Consider the following 25478-nt stretch of genomic DNA (forward strand, 5'->3'; position numbering starts at 1 on the left):
AGGATATTGAACAATGCAAAAAGCTTACAATATATACATAATGCACACTGAATTTTATTCACTGTAAATACTGACAAAAAGCTTGAATGTAAAATTAATATTTCAGTATCGTCTCATGTAGGCTTGTACATATTAGTTTAATGTTTAATGCTTGTATATGGAGCTGATTCTGATTCTAAAACTACGACTTCTGAGAAAGGAAGATTTCTATTAATACCACATAATATTTGTCGTCTTGGAGAAAAAAGGGTTTCCCCTTTGTGCAGAGGGCGTCTCCCTGGTTCTCACACCCTTCGTGTGTTAAATCAGTCGAGCACACAGAAACAGACCAGGGACAGTGGCATGTCAGGGGGAAGCTCATTGGCAGCGGAGGGAGTCATCCAGTCTGCTTCCTTTTAAGAGCAGGAAGGTGTTCCAAGAGTGTTTTTTCTCAGAATAGACCCTCAGACTAAATTTAGTCAACATCAGGAAATGCCGTAAAAAAAAAAAAAACAGCACATAGTGTGTTCAGCCACAGGAAACAACAGGTAATCTCGTTATTAGGGTTATAAAACTTAGTATCACATGGCAGAATAAGATGGGTCAGTGGTGAAGAGCTCTCTGCTTGTGGTACCTCGCCTTACATGTGACACTGTGCCTTTGTGGACAAACACATCCGACTCTGATAGCGCAGACAGTGGTTGTGTGACCTTCTTGCTATTGGCAAATCCAAGGTACTCCTCCTTCCTGCTCCCTTTCCTTCCTTCCCTTCCCTTGCCTCCTCTCCCAGCCCAAACTCCTGGCACGAGAACAAACACGAGGCGCACGTACATCCTCCTCAGAGTCCAAAAAAAGTTTTGTGCTCCATTGCGTAAATGTTTTCATATGTTACACTCCACAAAACAATACAAAATAATTATAAGACTTGCACTCCCACAAATGTGTGCTGTCCCCAGCTGAGCCCAGTGGAGCGTGACTTACACGTTAAATGAATTTGAGAGCGTTACGCTTCACTCAGTCTGGCTCAGTGAGCTTTAATCAACATCAAAAGTGTCACTAAATATCTGTTTGCACTGATAAAATCTCTCTGCTCTTCTCTCTTGATTGCAGGTCCCACAATTATCAGAGGAGATTGTTAGAAAAATGTTATGGGATCCAGAGGTGGGATTCAAGATTCCCTACGGCCCCAAAACTTCGTTTAATATGCTCACCTGTAACACAAGGGTCAACGGCCGGAAGCTTACGTCCACGTACATCCCCATGAGACAGAGTGAGTGTGTTCTCTGTCTGTGTTGATTTTCCTGTCTTCTGGGCACATCACTTGCCTGATTACTCAGTCTCTGATCTGCTGTCTTATCTGGTTAGAATGAACCCTCAACCTGCCTTGATTCAACAGTGTCTTATTTTTCTCCATTTACAGCTACTGTTCTTAAGAAGGTGAAGGTGACCCGAGAGCGCATCAAAGTGTTGGTTGGGGACACCCTCCTCCTAAACTGTACTGGTGAGACCACCTATAATGGAAGAATCAAGTTCACGTGGAATTTTCCAAAGAGGAAAGTAAGTTAAGGATTTACTGTTGACCCTGCATGTTAAAGGGACCCTCAAAGGTTGTAGAAGTTTAATTTATGATAACTCTTTTGTTTTCAGGAAAACAAACATTACATTAACAAGACCAAAAGCGATGCTGCTAAGGTTCTTGTGATGAGCAGTGCTTTGTTCCTGCCAAACATTACCATGGAGGATAATGGGATGTACCACTGCAGAGCTGAGCTTGAACCCTCTATACATAGGAACGCCTCAGCAAAGGTCACCGTCTATGGTGAGTGTGATTTAAATGGATTAAAAACAGCTTTTTACTTTATTACAAGCATAAAAAATACAACTATATACACAAACATAAAAAGCACTTTAAAGCTCCTGTGAGGAGTGCAGCTGCTTAGCCCCGCCTACCCTCTCTGTCGCCACAGAAAGCTGGTCCTTAAAAATACAATATACTGCAAATGCAAAGGCTTTCATCAGTGGGCCATAGACTCAATCACCATTATGTTACCTCATTTGGTGATAGATAGCGACTTAAAGGACAATTATTTAGGTGAAAAAGAGATTATTACTTTAAGTTCTCAATGATCACTGTATCAAATGTAATGATGCTATGATATGATGATAACTTTCACCTCCTTTTTCCTCCTGCATGGATTCAAATGTCTTTGTTAATCTTTTGTTCCAGAGCATCCATTCCTCAACATATCCTATGGACCAGAGAGGCCGAGTTTAGTTATCGTCTTAGAAGGTACAAAGATAAAGTTTGATCCCAAGGTCAACGCTCTGCCGCCCCCAGACATGATAGCATGGTAAGTAATGGACTACAGTCAAAATAAAAACTGCAAAGTATGTGTTTGTATTACTTTTTTCTTTCTCTATTTCTTCGTCTTTTCATCAATTAATATTCATAATCCACGGTTAATGAAGCGTTTCCATGCCTCCAATCTTCAGGTACAAGGATGGGGTCCCTATCATGAAGAATTCCACCTGTTACAATATGTCTGGTTTCAACTTGATCATCCCAGATGTGCAGCAGAAGCACGCTGGGGTCTTCACCATAAGCCTCAGCAACCAACTGAAGGGCTTGTCCAGGAATCTGAGCTACACTCTGGAAATCAACAGTAAGCTCTTGCCATAAACTTGATAATGACTTGCTGATCCTGAGGAAATGAATCAGTGCATCGGCTGGTGACTGAGGCTTTCTCAGCACTGTGGCTGCTCTCGGTACAGCTCGCTGGACGGCAGGTAGCAGCTCTAGTATGAGAGGAATTTGAGGGCTTGTTGATTCCAGGGCTGGATTGACGTAGCAGGGGCAGCTGTTGTTGATTATTGGGGCTCTTTTGAAGGGGCTTGGCGCAGTGTGTAAATGGCCCGGGCTGTATTCTGCACGCAGACCCCGGCCGCTTCAGACCCCCCCTAGACCCCAGCATTTATTTGCATCCTCACCATGTGCATATATACAGTTCAGCTCATATAAACAACGTGCTCCATACAATATGTATACAGCTTGAGGAAAACAATGACTGACTGACATTGTTATAAAGACAATTTAAGGGGAACTTTTAGCTGTTAAAAATAGAGATTATAAATGTTTAACATGTCAGGTGTTAACTAGGATGAAGTCTGTTAATAACAGAAAAGTGGAAGTCAGTTACTGCGGGCGTACCATGGGTGGGGGGGGACTGTTTTCATTGCAGTCTTTAAACATTATCTAGGAATCCCAATAGCGTGCCAAAAAGGGGAAAAATCTGCCCCCTTCTGGCTTGAGTAAGCTTTATTTATGGTCCTTGACTGTCCCGCTTCACAGGACTTTAATTTAATTGGAATGACAAAAAAATAAAGTACACAGACACAAACAAAGTGACAAGAGATCCCTGGTATCAATTAGGAAACGCTGTCCATCAGTTTTTTAGAGCTGTCACAGTGCTCCAGATTATACATGTGTTCTACGTGGTGCCATGTGTGTGTGTCTGTGTGTGTGTGTGTGTGATGAAGCTGTGTCATGGAGGGAATGGCTGAATGATATGGACTGCCTCCCGAGGTGGCACAAGGATCTTTGTCTGCTGTTGATTGCAGCACACATGGTTGATTCACTGACCTGGGCATGGGCCACAGAGGGGTCGTTCTCTGACCTACAGCCCCGGGCTAGCCAATCATCCTGCCATTCTTCTCCTAAACAGTGTCTAAAGGACAACGGGTGTCAATAGCACCTTTTTCATGGCTATCCATCATGACTGTCGCCCCTCATTATAAAGACATTATGGGATTCCACAGCGGGCCGGGCTGGGTTTGGGATAGTTGATCTAACGTATCTCTTTTTTCCCTCTCTCTCCCTGTATGTGTGTCTGTGTCTCTGTGCACTTCTCTCTCACAGCGAAGCCAAAAATTTTAGAGGCGGAGCTCGCCACCGTGCACATGCAGCCCTACATGCGTGGCATACAGCATCCGCTACCCTGCACTGCTTTGGGGGGGCCCTTGCCAAACATCACTTGGTTCTGGCAACCTTGTCTCTCAGACCCTGCGGTTAAAGAGTGAGTCACTGTCGCTCTACGCTCCAAGTTTCAGATTGTTTAAACTAGATTTTCTGCTTTTATGGTCTTTCATGTTTCTCCAATCTGGAAGAAAAGCAAAGCAAAGGGAAAGATTTCCTGATTTTAAGCACAAATTTCAGCTCAATACGCAGCATAATCTGATGCAGAATCAATTACATGCCCCTGGCTACAATGTAGTGGTTCTGCATTAAGCGTGATGTCTCACTCAGATACCTGTTGTGCACTGTGTGTTCAGTTTAAGCACCAGTCAATTAAAAGATTTGATTCAAGGTGCTCTTTTATCCTTGTCCAGAAGACTTTATTTTAATTGCACAGCGAGTACAAAAACTTTATTTCCACCTCAAAACTTTTCATAAGTGCGTAAACTAACTAAGTAGGTAAGTGTAGGGTTTAGAACCGCCAGTCCAGCCAGGGGATCCCTCCATAAAACAGATCTACACTGACTGAACTGAATGTGGTCCAGAATATGACACATGAATCAAAGAAAACGCAGCCTAAGAGAACTGCAGTCTGGTTTGTGGTCAGAAGCTGCGTAGACTGAAGGGGAAACACAGGGGAAATATATTCATCTTGGATTCCCTGTGCTGCTACAAAGCCGAACAGAGCTGAATGTAAGAGAGACTGTGCAGGAATACCGGCCTGGTAGTGAACCTACAAACAACATGAACATTCCCCAAGATCCCGCCTCCTCATTGACAGCAGGAGACCCGCAAGTCGTAGGATCAGGGAAACAATGGGCCATTACCCTCGGGTTATCAGGCCTCACCACCATTAGCAAAAACAACATTGTGGACGGCTGCACAAGAAAGAGACTGAATTCTCTGAAATGTTCAATGGTGTTTTTCCACCACGGCATTCATCATTTTACTCCTTTAATTATCTCAAAAAAACTGCTTGTACATGCCAGATTTATGATAAATAATAGCAGAGTGTTAGGTGGGTCAAAGCCACTCTTTCTGCAGGCCTAAAGATAATCAGGGCTGGCACTAGGAACAGTGGTGGGGCTGCGGCAGGCAGCTAATGAGACAGGGGAACAGCTAAAGCTTGGTGGGAGGCCAATTGTGCAAAATGTTTGTTTTATGCAGCCCTGACCCTGTAAAGTACCTGTCACTGTAAATCCAACATGTTGCCCTTCAAGATCATATCTCATCTAAATCTCTCGGACTTTAGAGGGGATGGGACACATGTAGTGTGGGGGTGTAGAAATCGAGAGAAGCTTGCTAGGTTAGATGTGCAATGAGGCAGATAGTGTACGGGGCAGAAATATGGGGGTGTCTTTATCACCAGGTTGAGAAGCTATCAGCTGTCCCTTGTTGACCACCAAGGTCTTGGGATCAACCTTATCTCCCCTGGCCAGAACCCGGGGGGGTTTCCTGTACGAGTTGACGCACAGCACAGCCCTTCCTGTCGCTGTTGCTGTTTCCTCCTCTGCATCTCCTCTCATCAGGCTGATTGTTCCCCACCACAGGCGGTGAAGGGTTTGAGGGGTGGGGGTCAAATCAAGGACTTTCTGTAGGTTTATAACCCAGACAGGCTGGTCTAGACCTGGACTCTACCCTTATCAGGCCCAGGGGTCTGAAAAATGCTCTCACCCTTTCAGAATAAGTGCTTTACAGTAGGATTGCACACCGTACATTGTAACCATGTGGTCTGAGCAGGATGTGACTCTCCGATTAAAGCAACATGAAAGACTGCTTTTTCCATTTGTGTTGTTTGGGTCTGACAAATGTACATCATTTACATCTTTCATTGCACTTTCTCTGTCCTGCAGTTGCGTTACGCCCAAACAGGGGTCAGAGGTCAAAGTTGATCAAGAGCAAAATGAGCTCCACAACTTGATTAAGAGCATAAACATCAAGCCTAAACTCATTCAAGACAAAAACAAGGTACGTGGTTGAACTCTGTTTGTGCTGTTTTTCACATGTTTTTTAAACAACAGATGCACTTGAAGCAAACTTTGTGCACCGTGAAATGGGGTTGACAAATAGCGATGAGCAACTCAACAGTAGGATTTATATGAGAATTGGATCCATAAGATCTCTAGAGATCCACAGAACAGTCAATAGCTGGGACAGATTTGAGTAGAAATCTCCTGTGACCGGGGCTTGAAAGTGCCATTCAACATCTGAAATCAATAAATCCTGACAATTTTCCTCCTATTGGCAGTGATGCAGCGCTTCTTTTCACTGAAACGATTCATTTTGTCTGCTTTAGTTTTGACTTGTGTAACTGTGACCAAAACCCATGAAAAGGCCCTCAGCAGTCCCTTTTGAAGAAATCAGTTTAGTTTTTCATTGCTGCAGTTAAAAGGACTTGATTTATCCTCGGAATAAGCAACCAGGGAAATATGGGAAAACCACTTGGTTTCACGCAAATGATGCGCTACATCTCGAAAAGGAAGATGCTATCTCAAGAAACGCTGTACATTTGCAATGTAGATTTAAGTGCTAGCACACCAGCATAATTGCATTGGTTTTCCTTTTGGTACAACAGCCCTCCTATAAGGAGATCTTCACCATAGCGTTCCTGCCATTCCTGAAACGTTACACCGTTAACTGATAGACACAGCTCATCAGTGCTTGTAAATAAAGCTGTTGCAGCTCCATCCTGTCAATGACATGTCTTTTATTCTGTCATCAGTTAATCTTTCCCGCTGTTGAAACTCTTGGAGCTAAGCAGAATAAACACTACAAAAGCTTAAGCCATGTTGTGCAAAGAGCAGACCACAGACTTTTATAGATTCTTCTCTACACAATTACCTGTGACGATGAGCAAATACACTGTCGACATTAGAGGCAGCTGGAATTGTGCTTTTGTTATGTAACCATATATTATTTTACTTGTATATATTGCATAGATTTTATCATAAAAAAGTTGTGTTTCCCAAACCCAAAGCATGCCACGGATCTGTATACTTTGCAAATGTCCTGTGGGAACGTGTTACTAATGCTGTTCACCCCTCCTATAATTAAGACCAGGCCTGCTCTGACTCACACGAGTCTTTCTATAGGATTATGTTAAGAAACCCATTACACCAGGCTGGGTCAAATTAGGGCACAAATTCATTGGCATGAAGGTTTTCAACAGGAAAAGAAAATGTGATCATGCTTAATCCAAACTGTTTGGTTCACCTGTGTTTTCTTGGTGATTTATTGGCTCCTGCTCTCTGATTAAGCACGGAAAGACACTCAGAATCATATCTGTGCTCACCAAGTAACTGTAAATTCATTTGCACAGGACATCAGAACTAATATATTCCTGACATAAATAGGGAGGCACCACTAATTTACAGGTTCTTGTGGCCAAACGCTGGTGCTTTATGAGGGTTCGGACTAAGGGTCAATGATAACAAGCAGTGGTTTAAAAGAAGAGGGATTTGTTGGAAGTGAATTCCTCTCTGTCACCCCACATAAATCGTGTTGGCCCGTGAATAAGAACATAGTCAGGGGAGTTGCTCCCCACAAGGCCCAGTGAAGAGGGAGACTGGCCCGGGTCATAATATAAGGAAAACATAGGGGGACGACATGGGCACAGAGGTCACAGTGCGTCTGGTCAGGTCACCTCTTAGGCACTCTGCGTAACCATTTAAATGATGTTTTTGAGCTCGGGTTACATCACGGTGAGTAATTGCTGTAACATAATACCATAAGGCCGCTAAATCAGTGTTTTGACACATGTCACAGCAATATGAATCCGACATTATGATTTAACTTTTAACACTTATTCTTTCGCTGCCTGAATGTTTTTATGGTGAACATTGTGAATATGAGGACGCTGGAGTCGTTCCGTGGCTGCAGCTGTGCGTCTGAGAGTCAACACAATAGCTCCTACAAGCCCAGGAAGTTCAGGCCAGCGTACACCCAGACAATACACCCACATCATTCACCCTCTTTGATGTAGCTGACTGCCCCCAAAAAACAGATGTCACAATGAACACTAAACAGAACCCCACGCAGTCTGGCACTCAGCCAGGTCCCACATATTATTTTGTCTATTTGAGCCATTAAAATGTTTTACTGGTGCGATGACAAAATCAAGTTTGGCATTAGAAGTGCTTTTCAGGAAATGAACGTGGAGCCCCGGCACTAGATCTATAGCACAGGTCTGAGGGAGGCTCGGTGGGTTTTAAGCTCCAGATGTATCCTTTCATTAATGTGACGTACTGGAGAGCATAAAACAGAGCGGGCTTGTTTCAGGCCACTTCACCCGCCTGCCAACAGCCACTGCTCTGATGGTGATTGAATCCCCAGGGATAAATCACAATAATAGTCTAAGCCACAGTGGAAATCTACATTTCTTTTCTTTTTTTCAACATGTTTCATCTTCCTTTAAACTATCAGTAATAACTGCCTTATTGATCCCAAATAGATGGTTGGCCACCTGGTGATTGGAAATGCGAGCAGATCAGGAATATACACCTGTCAGGCCAACAATACACACGGCTCCAGCTATCATACAATCCCTTTCTATGTCGATGGTAAGTAGGTCACCAGAATGTGACAGCTGAATTGTACACATTTAACAGCCTTAACTACAAGCAAGTACTGAGTTTAAGTGCAATAACTGCAAAGTGCGCCGTAGTGCACAGTGCTCTGGATTATTTTAAGTGATCCTCACGTACAGTACACGCTGTAATGAATTGCAAGAGAAAGAAAGGAATGTGCAGATTGTATTGTGCAATAAAGAATCCAGAGGGGGGCATTAATTGAAACCATCCTCCACTGTAGCTGAGCAGCTTCAGGGCGGAAGAGAGGCAAACATGTCCTGCGCCATATGGAGGGCTATAATGGCATGCGTTTAAAAACAGCTATGAATAACTGCATTCCTGCTCCAGTGCTCACAGGTCATTCCTCTTTCTCTGCGACCCTTCTGTTATGAGAATGTACTTTTTTATGTGCATCTGAGCCTTTCCAAATGTTCCCAAAACGAATATCCACTGAGACACTTATGTAATAACAGTCAGGGTGAGCTGTCGCTGCGCACGAGAACAATTCACTTTGTGACTAACTGAATCACCTTTGCTTAAAAGTTGAGTTAATCACATTTCCCAAAGGGGGAAGGATTTCTTTTTGTTGGACGAGGGATGGATGTAGGTAAACCTTTAATTGAGGGGATGCCAAGTACCAAAAAAATTAGTCTCCCGTCGTGGGCGGATTCCCAGAGGATTGGTGTGCTCTCTTCCAGAGGTGAGGAAGCCGGAGAATGATGGAATGCTGCGAGAAAAGAGGACAGAATTGTAATAACAGCTGTCCTCTCTTACGGAACACAGAATGCTTTCCAGCAATCTGAATAAACAAGCACAGTCTGGTTCCCCTGGGGCCCAGACTCAGCTTCTCTCGTATTGGATGAGTGCATGAGCGCCATCAGCAATGCTGTCCACCGGCAACGTGCTTCCAATTAACACTGATGAAACAGGAAATAACTGCAAATTTGACATTCCTGGCCTTGCAACGAGCAGTTTTTTTGTCCAAAACTATTGTTCAAAATAGGATCTTGGTCCAGCAGGTTACGTGTCTCCATTCATGCATGTGAGACAGATGACACGGTCTCTTCTTTATCACACTAGATCAACCTGAGGAATTCAGCATCGAACCCCGGGCAGCCATCGAGGGGGATTACGTCAATCTGACCTGTCGGGCGACTCGTTACCTCTACACAGACTTACAGTGGTTGGATTCCAGGAATCGAACGATCACTTCCAACGTGTCCAGTCTGCAGCTCAGCCGCTACTCCATCTCTCTTTCCCTCCACCTGTATAATGTGTCGCAAAACAGCACTACAGGTTACACATGTAGAGGAGTCAAGCTCGAAAAAGGGGATGGCGAAAGTGTTGAAATCAAACCAGCTGGATTAACAGTGAATGGTAAGTAAGAGGAGGTTATGAGAAGCTGATTGCATAGTCTACTAAAGTAATTGAAATACCATTGTATAAGTTATAACTGTAATCACACAGCTGTTGTACAGAATAAAAATAGTCTCTGGGCATGTGTTAACTTGTGATAACAGAACTTATGAGCACAGAACACACTTGCAACACTTGATGAGTCGCTGTCTAAATAAGACGCTAACAGAGCGAAAGCACCTCTTACTCAGACTTTTTGTTCTTTCCATCGGCGCAGCGAGAAGACGCCCGTGGCTGAGTACAAATCTGACTAACCAAGATGTGAACAGCAGCAGCACCCTAAAGCTGACCTGCTTCGCTTTTGGAGTTCCTCGTCCAGACATCCAGTGGTACAAAAATGGTGTTCGGGTGAAAGAAAGCCCAGGTAATCTGAGAACAGTATTTCATTTGTATACATCCTCATATGATACTTAATATTATTTTTACAACTTTGGAAGCACAGAAGCAATCAGGGTAAAGTGCTGTACCAACAGGATTGTTATGATCAGCAGGTGGAGCCATTATTGACTGGTGCTAGCAGTTATGTTTCTAAAGCATAGGTAAAGGACATATGTGATTCACAGTGAGATGACGCCTCTTTTAAGGCTGAATTTACATTCCCAAGACACAGGCTTTGGCCAAAATGTAGTCTGTAGTATGTAAACTAAAGCAAAATGTGCAGTACACCAAAAACTACCCGGATGTCATACTTTGTGTTACAGGTATCACACTGGGAAAGGACAGGGTTCTGACCATTGAGAGGGTGAAGAAAGAGGATGAGGGTCTGTACGAGTGCGTCGCCATCAATGTGGACGGCATGGCTAAAACAAGCGCTGTTGTAACTGTGCTCGGTAAGTCATTCTTTTTCATTTAAATAAATGTCTGTTAAGTCTCTATCTATCACCGAATGAGGTAACACAATGGTGATTGAGCCTGTGGCCCACTGATGAAAGCCTTTGCAGTATATTGTATTTTTAAGGACTGGGTGTCTGTGTCTGTGAAAAATTCACAAGCGGCGCCCAGTTAGGCACGCGTTTTCCATCACCCAATATAATAATAAATATTCGAGATTGTATCTTTAAGGTTAAGGATCTTTTAAATGGGACCCCATTTAGTGAGTCCTACAGATCTGTTCAAGCAGCAGAGTTACTCATTTTACTGCATGTCCAATGAGAAGGTATCAGAGGTCCTGGTATGTCCTCTTGTCCCCACTACAAATGGCTCTGGCAGTGACTTCAGAATGAAAAGTCTCCCCTGACAGAAAATCTGCGGCTGCCAGGAATGCTGAGTGAATTCCTTCTTGGGTTTTATGATCGAGGCTCTGGCTGAGGGTCCTTGCCTTGAGGACATGACCTCTGTGAAGTGTTAAGAGGTCCACTAATGAGTGAGGGGAGATTGACATCTACAACAGCCCAGGGACTGGAAACACACAGTAGATAATTGGAGTAGACGACATTCTGTCAACATATGTGTACATTTACATGTGAAATGAATGGACTCGTGAAGGTGTGAAGGCACTGTTTGTGCATGTCCACATTTAGACACTTAAACAGATTGTTGTCATGCCAGGCCAGACTTTAGCTTGTTGTTTAATTCAAGAGTTACTTTCATGTTTTTTGCATGAAATAAGGGATGGAAAAAGCTTCACAGCATGATAGCTTTCAGAGTGTTGACATGGATTGTTAAAAAACAATGTTTGGAGGAACACTATAGGACAGACTGTGGTATGCATCTGCCAAACAAACAAGATATAAATATCAGAGTGTGTTTCCATCAGAGTAAATGTAAGAAGAAACAAGGACAACGTTTTCAAATGTGTTACAGACTGTTTTCTTTGATCACAGTACTTCACAAATCCCTGTCAAATTCATATGACAAAATATGAGGTCATGAAAAGCATGCAGTAATTTCTCTGTGATCTGGTAGTTTACAACAGTTCTTCTACTTCCAGGCGAAGAGGGGAAGCCAAACGTCGAGGTAATCATTCTGGTGTGCACAGGGGCCGCAGCCACGTTCCTCTGGCTCATGCTTATCCTCTTCATCCGCAAGCTGAGGAAGGTGAGGCACTTCTGTTACTTCTTCTTGTCAGACAACACATGAGATTAGCCAAGATGTGGGAAGTTTAAACAGTCAAACAAGTGACATTGCGTCTGTGAAATGTTTGCAGATCCTGTTTTGTTTTCACTGTATATAAAGCGACTGACTCAGGCCTCTTGTGAAATTGAGTTTAATGGGAGGATAAATTTAGCCCGTGTTTATCATTTCCACATTTCCTGACAATTGGGAAGTTCTAATCATGTTTGCATGTTCGTGTTGGAATAAAAGGGGAACATAATGTGCTCATGCAAAGAGAAAATAAACTGCCTGTTACTTAAAATGAAACTTTTTAAAAATGTCTGCATTGTGCCGTGGCTGTCATCGTCATCTCAAACATTTTTCTGACATTCATGAAATTGTCATTTGTCCTCTGACACCTTCAGCAACCAGCACACTATAAGATGGGTCCCTCTATCATCATTGACCCTGACGAGTGTCCTCTCGAAGAGCAGAATGACCTTCTTCAGTATGACAGCAGCAAATGGGAGTTTCCGCGAGACCGCCTGCGACTAGGTGAGAACTTTTTGACCCCAACCGATGAGTGGAAACATATTTCATATAAAAAAAAGTTTCTGGCAACAATAAGTCACCAACTTTTATTTAACACAGGCTGTTGTTTGACCTTCTTAAAATAGATTAAAAGGGTTTCTGAAGGATTTATTTAGTTGTTGTGGTTTGTGGTGAGGATAGGCAAAGCCACATTAAGGTTCATAGAATATATGTCACCCCTCTCTGCAGCTGTGCGTAGGCTCATTACTTATCAGTGACCTGTGCTGTCACTCGGTCTTAAGTGAACCATAAATTCTCTAGAAAAACTGCCTGGCGATCAGCGCTCCTGCATGTTGTTTTAATTACAGCCCCATTGCCTGACTGACAGGGAATCCACTCTGAATTTTCTGCCCGCGGGACAGGAAGCTCTAATGTCGTCCCACTTATCAAATACCTTCTTCCTTTGCCAGGCAAAACTCTTGGACACGGAGCTTTTGGGAAAGTGGTGGAGGCTTCTGCCTTTGGGATCGACAAGCTCTCAACCTGCAAGACTGTTGCTGTCAAAATGTTGAAAGGTAGGATGTAATTTGTGTACTCTGACTCAACTCTTTTTCACATATGTAGGGTTTGTTTATTCGGCCTTTCTCTTTCATCCTTCACGCTCCACCACTCCTGACAGACATTTAACAGTATATGCTGTTGTATGGGTTGCAGATGAATAACGGGTATCTGTCATTCCTGCAGAGGATGTGCACATTGTGGACATTACAGACTCATGAGCTACAGCACCACATATGCCTGCAATTAATGTTTCTATGGCGTATGAGTTCAAAGCAAAGCATGCGATATCTGTTCCTCGCGAAGTGCACATAGAGGTAAGGGCTAAGCCCTCTAACCCTGTCCCTGATGAAGAGATTGAGTGTGTGCAGATCTGACAGCTTGGATCAGATTGTCCAAAATCTGCAGATGAAAAAGAGTTCAAAGCATTGCTACAAGTAAAAAAAAACTAACATTAACACATTTGTTTATATTGCAGAGATTTTAACATCTTTTCTGCAGTCTTAATTTTCAAGAGGATAGCTTTTTTTTTTTGCATTGCAAGAGATGGACAGACCTATCAGTGATAGCTGATATGGAGATGATGTACGAGTATGTTGGTTAGATGTATCGTCCACTGTCAAACCATTAATCATGTCTCAGCATAATTCACAGGCTCTCTGAGAGGAACAGACTCTCCTGCCGTCTTAGGTCAGATTTAATGGAAAGCAGCAGGTCTCCTCAAATTGACCGTGCTTTACCGAGAGACTCCCTGACCGCTTTAGCTCCCAGCTCATACATTTCGTTGTTTGGACGAGGCAACTATAAACCACCCTTTGAGTCTTCATTTTCATAATTCAAGGTGAAGACTTTAAATCAAAATCTGTAATGTGAGCAAATCCCCTTCCTCTTATGTTGCTGGGATTTAATTTTGAGGATGTGCTCGATCAATGGCAGCTTCACATCGCGGGCCAAAAGCAATATTTTTATTTTAGCACCATATTAAATCAAGTCCCAAAATTAAATTCCCCTGTAATCCGGATACCAGGGTTCAGGCCTCTTCCTGCTTTCCCTCTATAATACACAGCATGTATTCTTGAATGCAAGGCAGGACGGGACAAGATCAAGATGTAGACACTACACATGACACATTTTGTATGCTGTGGTTATACAGTATGGGATGTATGAAATATTATTGACATACACAAACCTAAGGTTGATAGAACATAATACAAAAGTAGTCCCACAAAATGGGGAGCTGTTAATTTTGCACCAAAGTCACTCAAACTAAGAACAGGCAACGATATAACTGCAAATAAAATACTCAGAGTCAAAGGCTCAGCACTATCTCTCTTGTGTATGAAAGTCCCTTATACTCTAAAGCAACTAATGTAACTAAAGCCCTATTCGCATGAGACTAGTATCACCTGGGGACCTTATGTGATTTAGAAATGACCCCCTCACATCTGTGTTTCGTGCGGCGCATTCGCACAAATCTGTATTTTACAACAATTTTCCTCCGGATATGATTAAAAATGTCAAGGCTTCACGTAACACCTACTTAAAGATAGAAAAACGTTCCTTACCGCATGTTGGCATGCATATCATTCATCTCATCATCTTTCAAGATTTGCTCTTGTGTTGGATTTGCTCTTTCTGCGAACGCGTCCCCATGCTGCGTAGCGAGATGAGCCTCCTGAATTTGCGCCCAAAATGCTGTCAAAACTTTCGTTTGAAATATAAGAAAGAGGCAAGAGAAAGGCGTGGAGATAACAAAAGCATTGCAAAAAGAAAAGAAAAATTAGACCCCAAATTAAGGAGATGTCGATTCACACGGGACAACTGTGTTTGCCAAAATATTGTAGGTAATTTGCGATTGGAATTTCTATTTATCAAATTACACACATGGCCGATTTGCACAGGATTAAGATCACAGATGACTTCTGCAATTAGTACAAATTACTAGAGGTCCCCAAGTAAAACTAGTCCTGTGCGAATAGGGCTGAAGTGTAAGAATGTATATCCCTTTAAGCACGGATGTTGGATGATACATCATTCAATGCTGAACAATTTCTCTACGTGTTTATATTTTTACAGGAGGAGCCACATCAAATGAGCGGAAAGCTCTGATGTCAGAGTTAAAGATTCTGATTCACATTGGTCATCACCTGAACGTCGTCAACCTGCTGGGAGCCTGCACGAAGCCTGGAGGTGAGCTTTACTCCTGAGGAGGATTAACGTGATCCTCCTGTTATAGAAAATATAATGTATACAATTGTTATCTCTATCTTTATGGCCTGGGGTATAATCAGTATAAAAATCCAATCTCGACAGGCCCCTTGATGATGATAGTGGAGTTCTGCAAATATGGCAACTTGTCCAACTATTTAAGAAGCAAGAGAGAAGACTTTATCGTCTACAAGGTGAGTCACAAGCTGCATGATTAGGACTCTGAGCTTGAGTACAGAGTGTCTGTTTTAACAATCACACAGGAAAGCTCCATGTGTGTCAGCAGCAGCGTTTAACCTCATCTCATTTAACCTGATGTATGTGTGCTGGTCAGAGTCAGGACGGTAAGGTGGTGTCCTCAGGATCGGGCTGCGAGCTGAGCGAGCTGATGAAGCGCCGCCTGGAGAGCGTGGCCAGCACCGGAAGCTCTGCCAGCTCTGGCTTCATAGAAGATAAGAGTTACTGCGACTCAGAGGAAGAGGAAGAAGGTAAAGGCCAAAAACATCTTGCTTCCTCTCAGCCCCCTCCTTTGTTTGTCCCTCCTGCTCCCCCCCCCTCCCTCCTACTCTCACCTCTGCTCCACCCCTCCAACTGAGGAACGAAAGGCTCCCCTCAGATTGTTTTCTAGCAGAGTCTGATGGGACGTTTCCTCCTCCTGTTCGGCAGTACAATCACTGCAGCAGGAGCCACTGTCACCCCACTGAGGCGGGGGAGGCGCATGTTTGTTTCCTGTCCTGACCTGAGTGTTGCTCTGCTCTCAGTCTCAGGCTTGAGCCCGGCACGTCGGCAATGACGTGTTATTTCTGGTTTGATTAGCTGTTTACTCAGGTGGGCCTGTGGAAGGACTCCCTGTTGAGTTCCTCTCGCAGACCCCCGACCAGCACAACGGGCCCGTTTCCACACGTTTCACCTGACATCTGAAAAATAGGAGGAATGACAATTTGTTTTTATTTCTCATCTGTAAAGGAAGTTTTAAAGACGGAGTGTGTAGGAGGAGACAGATGGTTAAGACAACATGAGAATTGTTCCTCTCTCATGTGATCCCATTTATGTGTCAGAGCTGCTGATTATAATTAAAGCATTTAAATCAGACTGCCCAGATGAGGAAGATCACTGAGCTAAATATGCAGTCCATACACTTTGAAAAATCTGTCTCACTGGGAACCTTTATGTCGTTTTGTTTTACAGAATCTGAGGATTTATATAAGAGAGTCCTGACGTTGGAGGATTTAATTTGCTACAGTTTCCAAGTTGCAAAAGGCATGGAGTTCTTGGCTTCACGAAAGGTATGCTCTTCTCCACCCACATCACCATAGATATAAAACAGTGTGCTTGCTTTAAACTAACATGTCTTGTCTAAACTGTCTCATGCATATAAATACAAGACAAACAATATAAAGATGTGGCTTCACATAAATTTAAGTTCTATGCTGCTTCTACTACAGCACACTTAAATCGACCATAAATGTGCTACACAGTCTATCTTAATAAAAGAAGTGAGTTAGCTTAACTTAATCCTCAAAGAAATTTGACATAACTCATCCCAATGAATTAGCAGTAACTCAAAAATGTTACCGGTGCAGCACCGTAGCCTACGGTAACATTGATTGTTGAAAGGATGGCGGCTACGATGGTGATCATGACGGTGCACGTCTGTTTAAAAAAAAACATGAAATTATACATAAAAATATTGATATAAAATATTAGCATCAATTAAATCCAATGTAATGAGGTGTGTCTCATTTGTCAAAGTGTTAACATCTGACATTCGTTTGAGAACACTGGGTCACATGACAGGGAAGCTATTGAAAAACAACAACATTTTTGTATAACAAGACTCCGTCAAAACCTAGTATGTGGCTGGCCGCATCAGGTCAATGTGCGCTTTTGTGGGGAATGTGTTACAAGGACTGTCCTTATGAGGCCGATGACAACGTGTTTGAAAGCAGGTGCGCGCTGCGGACGTAGGTGAGGACAGCGGATTAGCAGCGGAGGAGCAGCCCCGCCTACTCCCCGAACAAAGTATCCAGAGCCGTATAGACAGACAGGTCCAATATGCTCCATGATCCGCCATTGCGATGTCGCAACTCTCTCTCTCTCTCCATGGCTTTGAAAGTACCGTCACTCACTCAGTCAGTCAGTCAGTCAGTCACTCAGTGAGTCACATACAGACCCGTGTGTAGGGCTGACCCCGGCGGTCAGCCAAAAATGCCCCAATGGATCTGATGTTTTCTAAAACAGTCTACAATTTATTCATTTTTTAACTCATTCATAATTTTGGGGTCAGACCGGATGGCACTGATTAGAGAATGAGGCCATTGTTGTAAATAACCTGTTACAGATCTTAGCCTGGATATGGAACACATCGTTTCCTATTGTAATATCTCTGATGACTTGACCAGGTGTTGCTCCACAAGCTGCCAGGCTTTAAAGCACGCAGAGCACCATTGTGAAGCCAAATATATGCAGAAAATGTCAACTATTTTTGAGTAGAAGTCTCGTTTAATGAGATTTTAATTTTCCTCCTCTTTGTTGCAGTGCATTCACCGTGATTTGGCTGCACGAAACATCCTGCTTTCTGAGAATAATGTGGTGAAGATTTGTGATTTTGGACTTGCCAGAGACATTTACAAAGACCCAGATTACGTGCGCAAAGGAGATGTAAGTCTATACACGTCTTGAATTGTGACATATCACAGTTGTTTTTCAAGCTGTGTGGTTGAATGTCTAACAGAAGAAATGCCCCAAAGTATTTTCATTAACTGATAACACGCCAAACACTGACTTGGCAGAAAAATGAGGACTGAATGAATTCAGCAGTTCCTGGAAATGTCACAAAAAAGAATTGAAATCAGCGTATTTGTTTGAACAGCAGATAAAGGGAACCTGCTTAGGAAGCTGAGATTGGCACACAGTTTAAACTGACAGGTTGTCCACAGATGTGACAGAGTAATTAGTCTCCACAGCTCAGATAACGGAGGAAATTATTATTTTTTTGTCATCTCAATTCCTCCACAGGCGAGACTGCCGCTGAAGTGGATGGCACCTGAGGCCATTTTTGACAAAGTCTACACAACTCAGAGCGATGTTTGGTCCTTTGGTGTTCTCATGTGGGAGATCTTCTCTCTGGGTAAGTGTCATAGCTACTACTAGTCATGTGGGTCACATGCATACAGTTTAGCAGTGCAAGAGAGCAAATGAACCAAATATGTAATGAACATATGATTGAATGTCGAATGCCGACATTGTTTCAAAGGTGGGTAATATATGTTGCTTAGCAGCTTTTATACAGGTCACTCTGTGTTCGAGTATGTTTTAAAGCAACATGAGCTAACTACCAAAGCTAGGGCGCAATTCGCATGCATTCAACGTGGTGATGCATTCCTCAATCTTGCAAAATTATAAATCTGTAAACAGCAACAACCTTATAAACAAAACCTGCATGCAAAGTCAAATATCAGGTTAAGATTTGGACCATTGACTGTTTGGATGGACAAATAGCAGCTTAATATTACACATTTTTGTAGCTCTGTTTCATCATGTGATTTAGTTAAACCCTGTTTCATTAAATGCCTGTTTGCACACATAAATAGACTTAAAATTCTCCTTTCAATATTAACATTCAAATCACATTTAGTTGAGTCCATTCCTCACATCCCCACATGTGCATAAAGCCCGGCATCTCAGAAGAACACAAGGTTCTGTTATCAGAGATGTTCAGCGAGAGGAGAGCTGGAGCTTGGTAGACCCGCACGGTGCCCCAAGGGTGTAGAGCCTCTCCAGATGCACGGGGTAATAACTGTCTTCTTCCACTGTGTAATTGTGCCTTTGGGACAAAAGGCCTGGGCTTGCGTTGTCAGAATAAAAAAAAACTTTTTTCGGGCCACTCGTGCAAAATACATCAGTGAGGTTAGGCTGCAGTTTTTAGTGCAGGCATGGGACATAAAAAACGAGAAAACACCTCCTATTTAAGTTCTCCGTTTCTTCCCAGCTGGCAACACAAACTCAGTGTAACCAAGCAGCCAGATCAGCGTAAAAGTGTTTCCCTGCTGTGAAACCACTGCAGGCTTTAAGGCAGCATTGTGTGTCGGTCCATGACTGCCTGTGCACTGCGGCACAGAGCTCGCCACACGTTTCTATAGCGAGACGTGAAATATCGTATGTTTAAATGTCACCATGGGAAGCAGGAGAAACATAAAAGTAACAGAGGATATATTGCTATTTTGTGCTGTTTGGCTGCTTTTGAATCCCGGCCGTACCGTGTGGTTACCCTCCCCAGCTTAGAGAAGAGTGTGTCAAATTGTATATTCTCTAAATGTAAAGCGCTCTGACGTCATTATGACACGTCCTTTTTTTTCTTTTTCTCTCTCCCTCTTCTTCACCCTTCTTGACACGTTCTCACCACATTTTCCCTTAAAGAAACACTTACACATCTGGGTAGTGTTAGCACGGCCTCAGAAATAAATCAGGAAACAAGGATACAAAACGACCAAGAAAAATGGCAAAAGACGTGAGCTTTGCAACCTGATCGTGTTTGGAGGTCAAAAGCTTTAGGGTAACCCCGGTGTGTTTTTCAGATCGCTCTGTGAGCCACAAGTGTGTCCTCAACTAACAAGCATTTGGAAATTTAAACCCACTAAACGGATCTGACAAAGTGTTTGTTATTAGAGACAAGATCACCATGATAAAGACAATTATCTTTCATCCTAGAATCTCTGCAGTGTGGAGGTTTTTTTCATTAGAAGATACATTAGCATACAGTATGATACATGATTTCACAATTGCATTGAACACAGTTTGGAAGTTTAAATTTGGCTGTGCAATAAAATGGACATAATGCATACTTTAAATGTAAGGTGAATTATATATAAAGTATAATTTAATTGAAAGGCATGTATGTATCAATTTTTAGGAAAATTTTTAATTTAATTGGGATTTTAAAGTTGTAATCTCAAAGATCTCAGTTTCGTTCTCTTTGGCGGCACCTGTGGCGATAAACAGTAAGAGCACACTTCTCAGATATCCAGACAGTGTCGCATGTGTGACGTCCACGGTCGGCTCCGGTTGTAACTCTTGATTTTCCTCGCTGACGGTCGCTTTCCTTCTTAGACTGTTTGTTTCTTTTTCTTTGGATTTTCACTTCTTTTTGAAGTTGTATCTGTAGTCATCCATCTTTTCTTTGTTTGTTCAGCCATAGTAGATTACTGTTTACTCGCAACACTTGCAGAGACCGGAAAAGCAGCCGCTTAGCTCCGCCTACCCTCTCTGGCAGACCAACCACTGCTGGCTGATGGAAAACGCGTCACTAACTGGGAGCTGCTTGTGATTTTTACCGCCATAGTCGCACCAGACACCCAGTCTGTAATATTGCAAATGCAGCGGCTGTCATCAGTGGGCCATAGGCTCGATCGCCATTGTGTTACCTCATTCAGCGATAGAAAGTGACTTAACAGACATTTATTTTCATGAAAACCTTCGAGATTATCACTTTAAATGTAAGGTGAATTATATTTCAAGAGCCTGAGATGGAGTTGTAACTCTTATGTTTTTTAATCCCAGGTGCCTCACCTTACCCTGGCGTCCAAATTGATGAAGAATTCTGCTGCAGGCTGAAAGAGGGGACCAGGATGAGAGCACCAGAGTACTCTTCATCTGAAATGTAAGAATTAATTTACGTCTGTCTCATCCTGTATATCTGAAATGTTTTTATTGCTTTTAAGAATACAAAAATATACCGCCAGAGAAGTTTTGTTTATCCCAGCCAGGCAGCTCCAAACCCTCCAGCAGTATGTTCTCCTCACAGAGGCCAAGAACATAAAGGCAGCAAGCTCCCATATTGATATACAGCTAAGAGGAGGCATTGGGTCTTTCTCCCTCTTTGTGGTTGCACCAGATTAGGGGTGCCTGATAAGAATCATGGGTAATCCTGCTCTGAAAGTTCAAGAGGAAACATTAGCTACTGATTAGCTCTGTAGCGGCGAGCTCGAAGCTGTAAAGAATGTTGTGACTGACAGTGCTGCAGATGTAACTGGATGTCTGGAGCCCAAGTTTCCCCGGTGAGGAGAGCCAGAGACCGGAGGGTTCTTTCTGAGCAGGGTTTGGAGGATGGTGCTGGACATGAATATGTGTGGGAGAACAGAGAGTCCTCTTCTTTGGTATCACTGCTGTCAGTCTGTGATGCAGCTAGACAAACCTTTTTTTTGTAATAAGAATACTTCTGTCCAACGTGCAGCTGATCCACGTCCAGCGATCCCAGTCTCTCTCCAACATATGTGCATACGTTGTGTCTGGTTTTGATTTAAAGAGACTCATATAGCCCACAGATCTAATGTGTTTTGAAAGCGTAATGCCGCACTCCTGCTTAATAATGATGTGGTATCTAAAGGTCCAGTGTTTTAACGCAGCTTGTGCCAAGTAAAGCTTACTGAATGAATTTATCATCTGTGAAAAGCAGACAGTGATTGGAAATGATTCAGAAAATCAGATCCAGACTGCAGCTTTCAGTCAGAACAGAAGATCTGTAGATGCAGACCTGCTGGTGCCAAGAATCTCTCGTACTTTCCATCTCAGTACAGGCAGTCCACTGACAAAAATAGAAGTGCAAGATATATATTTTGCATGCTTATGGCTGTGAGGCCTGCAGCTAATTTAACACTAAGATAAATCCAGCTGATACCAGTTTAAAGGGATGTACAGAAACGTATACAGGGTCTGTGGGGTGAATTCCCCATATCCCCTGCAGAGGTCTGCACTTGATCACATGTCTGTAAGCCCAGGCTTTGACACATTGACCCCTCGCCCCCAACTCGTACGATATGAATGATGAGAAGCTCATGAGGTTGAGCAAAAAATTTGTGCCGCTGCAGCACTAATTCATCAGGAATGCTGTCTGCAGCCTGTTAATAAGATCCCCCGTGCTGATGCATTGCAGAGGAATGCAGCGGATGCTGCTCAGGCAGTGGGAGGACAATAAAAAGGATGCTCACATCCCATCCTACCATGCTTGCCCAACCGGACATAGTAGTTCAGATCTATAGAACCCCCCCTCCGTCAGATACACCACACTCCCTCAAGACCAGAAACATGTTGGGAAGGCTATTTATTCTCATTGCGAATCAGGCAGGAAATGTGGTTTTAATTGTGCAGTCATACAATGTGTCTACATCCCCCCTCATCAATGATATGCATAAAGGCTGTGATCATGCTCCACATCCTGTCACGGTTAGGAGGACTACCACCTGTGCGAATATAGAGCACGTTCATTAAGGTGGTATCACAGCTGCTCAGCTTCTTTCTGTGAGGAAACACTGAGAGGAGCAGAGACGACAGATGGAGAGGGGCGTCCATGCAGCAGCGAGAGATCATTTGTTTTTCCAAGTCCTCAAACTTCAGATTGACTGAACATGATGCCAAAGGGGAATCGTTCTTACATTAAACTTAAGGGACTCCATAGACATCCATCACCAACCAATCCCAGTCACATACGAGCTGGGAGCGTTATTTAAACAGCAGCCACAAAATGAGACAGATCGCTGCGATGGAAACTCACATAAAGGCTCTGAGTCTTCCCACATGGGCAGAGACACTGACAGCTTGTCAGAGACCAGAGCGAGGAAGTGTGCTCTCACTGGTCCTCACACTCGGGACCAAGAGAGAACCAGATACAGCTCAGTCAGGATCACTTGAAAACAGAAAACAGTGTTTGCTTGAACGCTGTAGATGACTTCTGATCAGACGTGGTCGCTCAATACAAAGAGGTTTGATTATTAAGGATAAAAGAGAGGACGATCAGATAGTTCGCTCAGTTGCATGTTTTTATCTGCAGTTTGTGATCAGTGGTGTATTGTCTGTTCTCAGATATCAGACCATGTTGGACTGCTGGCAGGGGGAGCCACTGGAGCGACCCACCTTCACTGAGCTGGTGGAACGGCTGGGAGACCTGCTTCAAGCCAGCGTGCAACAGGTATGATGAGCAAGAAAGAGTGTGAACTGTTTGAACATCAAAAACAAAGTTTAAGCTTCAATGCACGTCATAGTTTTGTTTGAACATTTTGTTATGAGCAGCGTTGGTGCTCTAGTGCAAACTCAATCTAAAAGTGATGCACTGTGTTCTCTGATTCTGAATTCATACTTCAAGTTTAAAACTGCACGTACTCTGAGAATCCTAACAATAATTTGGTTTCATAGAAAAATGAGTCACTTGCTCTACAGTATGAGTCACTAATACAGCAAATATCAGGAAGTGGCATTGCTGCAGTCCTGCAGCCTCTCGTCCTCGGTGTGCTTAGTTCAACTGAGAGGGGAAATAACACTCAGCACAAACACTTGGTTCCCCTTTGAAATGGCACCATCAGTCTTGTGGAAGGAGCCACGGATCAAAGCGCATGGAAAAACAATGTTTTTTGTTAGTCAGATGCAGCATAACAATGTCTGGTACGAGCGCTGTGAAATGTCACAAACTGTTGTAAGTTTGTAGATTGTATATGTCTGCCAAAAAGTTTACCTAATGTTTGGGTCAAAAAAGGCCATGAAAAATGCACCGGAGGAAAAAATCTGTATTTGATTACAATGCAAACATATTTATCCACCTGACATAGTCCAACATCCCTTTTCTCAGCAGACACATAACAGCACATGGCGGTAACCATTGACCTGACGCAGCTCTGTGATCTAATCACATTGTGCATCATAACCAGAGAAGAAAAACTGTTGAGTGAAAATGCAGAGTGTTAAGTGTAGGAAAAGTTAGCTTAAGTCTGTTTCAGATTAGCTGCACTCTTGAAGACCTCGGGTTTTGATCTCCATTCAAAGGAATAAAAACAATGTATTTAAGCTCTCATCATCATCTCCAACAAAAGAGTTTATTATCATAGAAAGAGTAACTTATCGAGCCGTTTAAACCTAAAACAGAAGAACCATTTTATCAGTGAAAGAAATGTTTGTGGAGAACATGTGTTTTTAAGAAAGTGGAGAACTGAGTATTAACTCTCACTGATGAAAGGGTACAGGCCAGAGCTCTCACATGAAGGGACCGTTTCAATAATCATGATCTACAAGATGTCCATTGTCATGTTTCCACTTCTAACTACTTAAGAGCACGGGCTTCTTGTCCAGGTTGTACATTACTGCGGACAGATAAGCACACAAAGAGAAGGAGTTATGTTTCACTACTTCTGCACGACTCCGCCGGGCTGCAGATTGTCCACTGAAGTAATCAGAGATAAAGACAAGGCCACACATCACATCACGTGAAACACTGCAGCATGAACCTTTGCAAATGAGTCTGTGAAATCTATCTTCATGAGAAACAGTTCGGACTGGACTAAAAGTACAGCGGAGGGGTTTGACTCTTATAAATAAAGCTATTGTTACATTGCAGGAAGGCTGGTCATGGTCTCTGCCACCTCCATCAACTTCGTGAACATTGTGTTGGATTTATTAGGCATGACCTTAGTTTCTTTGGCTGCCTGCCACAACCTGTAGATGTGAGCGTTTGTGCAGCATGCACGCAGCATCGACCTACTTAAGTCTCTCGCCTGTGTATAGTTTGCATCATGGAAGCGTAAGTCTGTATTCTAACATGTTGTGTCTCTGTTTGATTGATTCAGGAGGGGAAGCACTACATTCCCATCAACACAGCCCTGCTGGCTAAAGTAGGAGACCCATCAGCCACAGTCCCGTCAGAGGACACACCAACACGACCTGTCTCTCTCCGTGACTCGGGGAACAACTGGTGAGAAAATGGATCATTGTTCTTTGTTTTACATGAAACAGTCAACTACTATATAAAACTGAAACTACTGTAATTGGACAAAGGTTGCTATTTTGTCTGTTCGTCCTTTGGCTGAGTCATTTAGCTAGTAACACTCGCGATGTGGCTAAAGGGACGGCAATAAAGACACGTCCTTATTGAAGAAGTGTCATGAATTTGTTGTCTTCAGGGGATGAATCCTACTAACTTTGGATATTCCATTTTCACTTATTCAGAGAAATATCTTAACATTTCCTGGATGGATGGTCATAAATCTATTGTACAATCTTGGTCTAATGACTTTGTCGCTGATGAAATTCTGCAGAGAAATCATGTTGCTCTCAGGTGGAGTGTCCAAGCTTCTATGCTCCCCATCTCAATTAAGATTTAATATGACGAATTAAGGAGACCTTTCAAAGAG

General features: G+C 43.0%; 1 protein-coding gene across 1 annotated transcript in view; it reads left to right on the forward strand.

The window, feature by feature from the left end:
• Positions 1–25478, forward strand: part of kdrl (kinase insert domain receptor like) — a 41956-nt gene that overhangs the window by 10750 nt on the left and 5728 nt on the right. The window contains exons 5-27 of the mRNA XM_069669858.1: positions 1090–1249; positions 1400–1536; positions 1627–1798; positions 2207–2330; positions 2473–2642; positions 3896–4052; positions 5845–5959; positions 8442–8550; positions 9640–9936; positions 10193–10339; positions 10677–10805; positions 11906–12012; positions 12435–12564; positions 13011–13115; positions 15175–15288; positions 15412–15500; positions 15641–15794; positions 16495–16592; positions 17845–17967; positions 18325–18436; positions 20866–20965; positions 23164–23269; positions 24915–25039. Coding sequence (XP_069525959.1) covers positions 1090–1249; positions 1400–1536; positions 1627–1798; positions 2207–2330; positions 2473–2642; positions 3896–4052; positions 5845–5959; positions 8442–8550; positions 9640–9936; positions 10193–10339; positions 10677–10805; positions 11906–12012; positions 12435–12564; positions 13011–13115; positions 15175–15288; positions 15412–15500; positions 15641–15794; positions 16495–16592; positions 17845–17967; positions 18325–18436; positions 20866–20965; positions 23164–23269; positions 24915–25039 — 3080 coding nt within the window. The remainder of the gene's footprint in view (positions 1–1089; positions 1250–1399; positions 1537–1626; positions 1799–2206; positions 2331–2472; positions 2643–3895; positions 4053–5844; positions 5960–8441; positions 8551–9639; positions 9937–10192; positions 10340–10676; positions 10806–11905; positions 12013–12434; positions 12565–13010; positions 13116–15174; positions 15289–15411; positions 15501–15640; positions 15795–16494; positions 16593–17844; positions 17968–18324; positions 18437–20865; positions 20966–23163; positions 23270–24914; positions 25040–25478) is intronic.

Source organism: Semicossyphus pulcher, unplaced genomic scaffold (genome assembly GCF_022749685.1).
Source record: "Semicossyphus pulcher isolate SPU_LCO1_2020_fin unplaced genomic scaffold, fSemPul1.0.p SCAF_2, whole genome shotgun sequence".
NCBI lineage: Eukaryota > Metazoa > Chordata > Actinopteri > Labriformes > Labridae > Semicossyphus > Semicossyphus pulcher.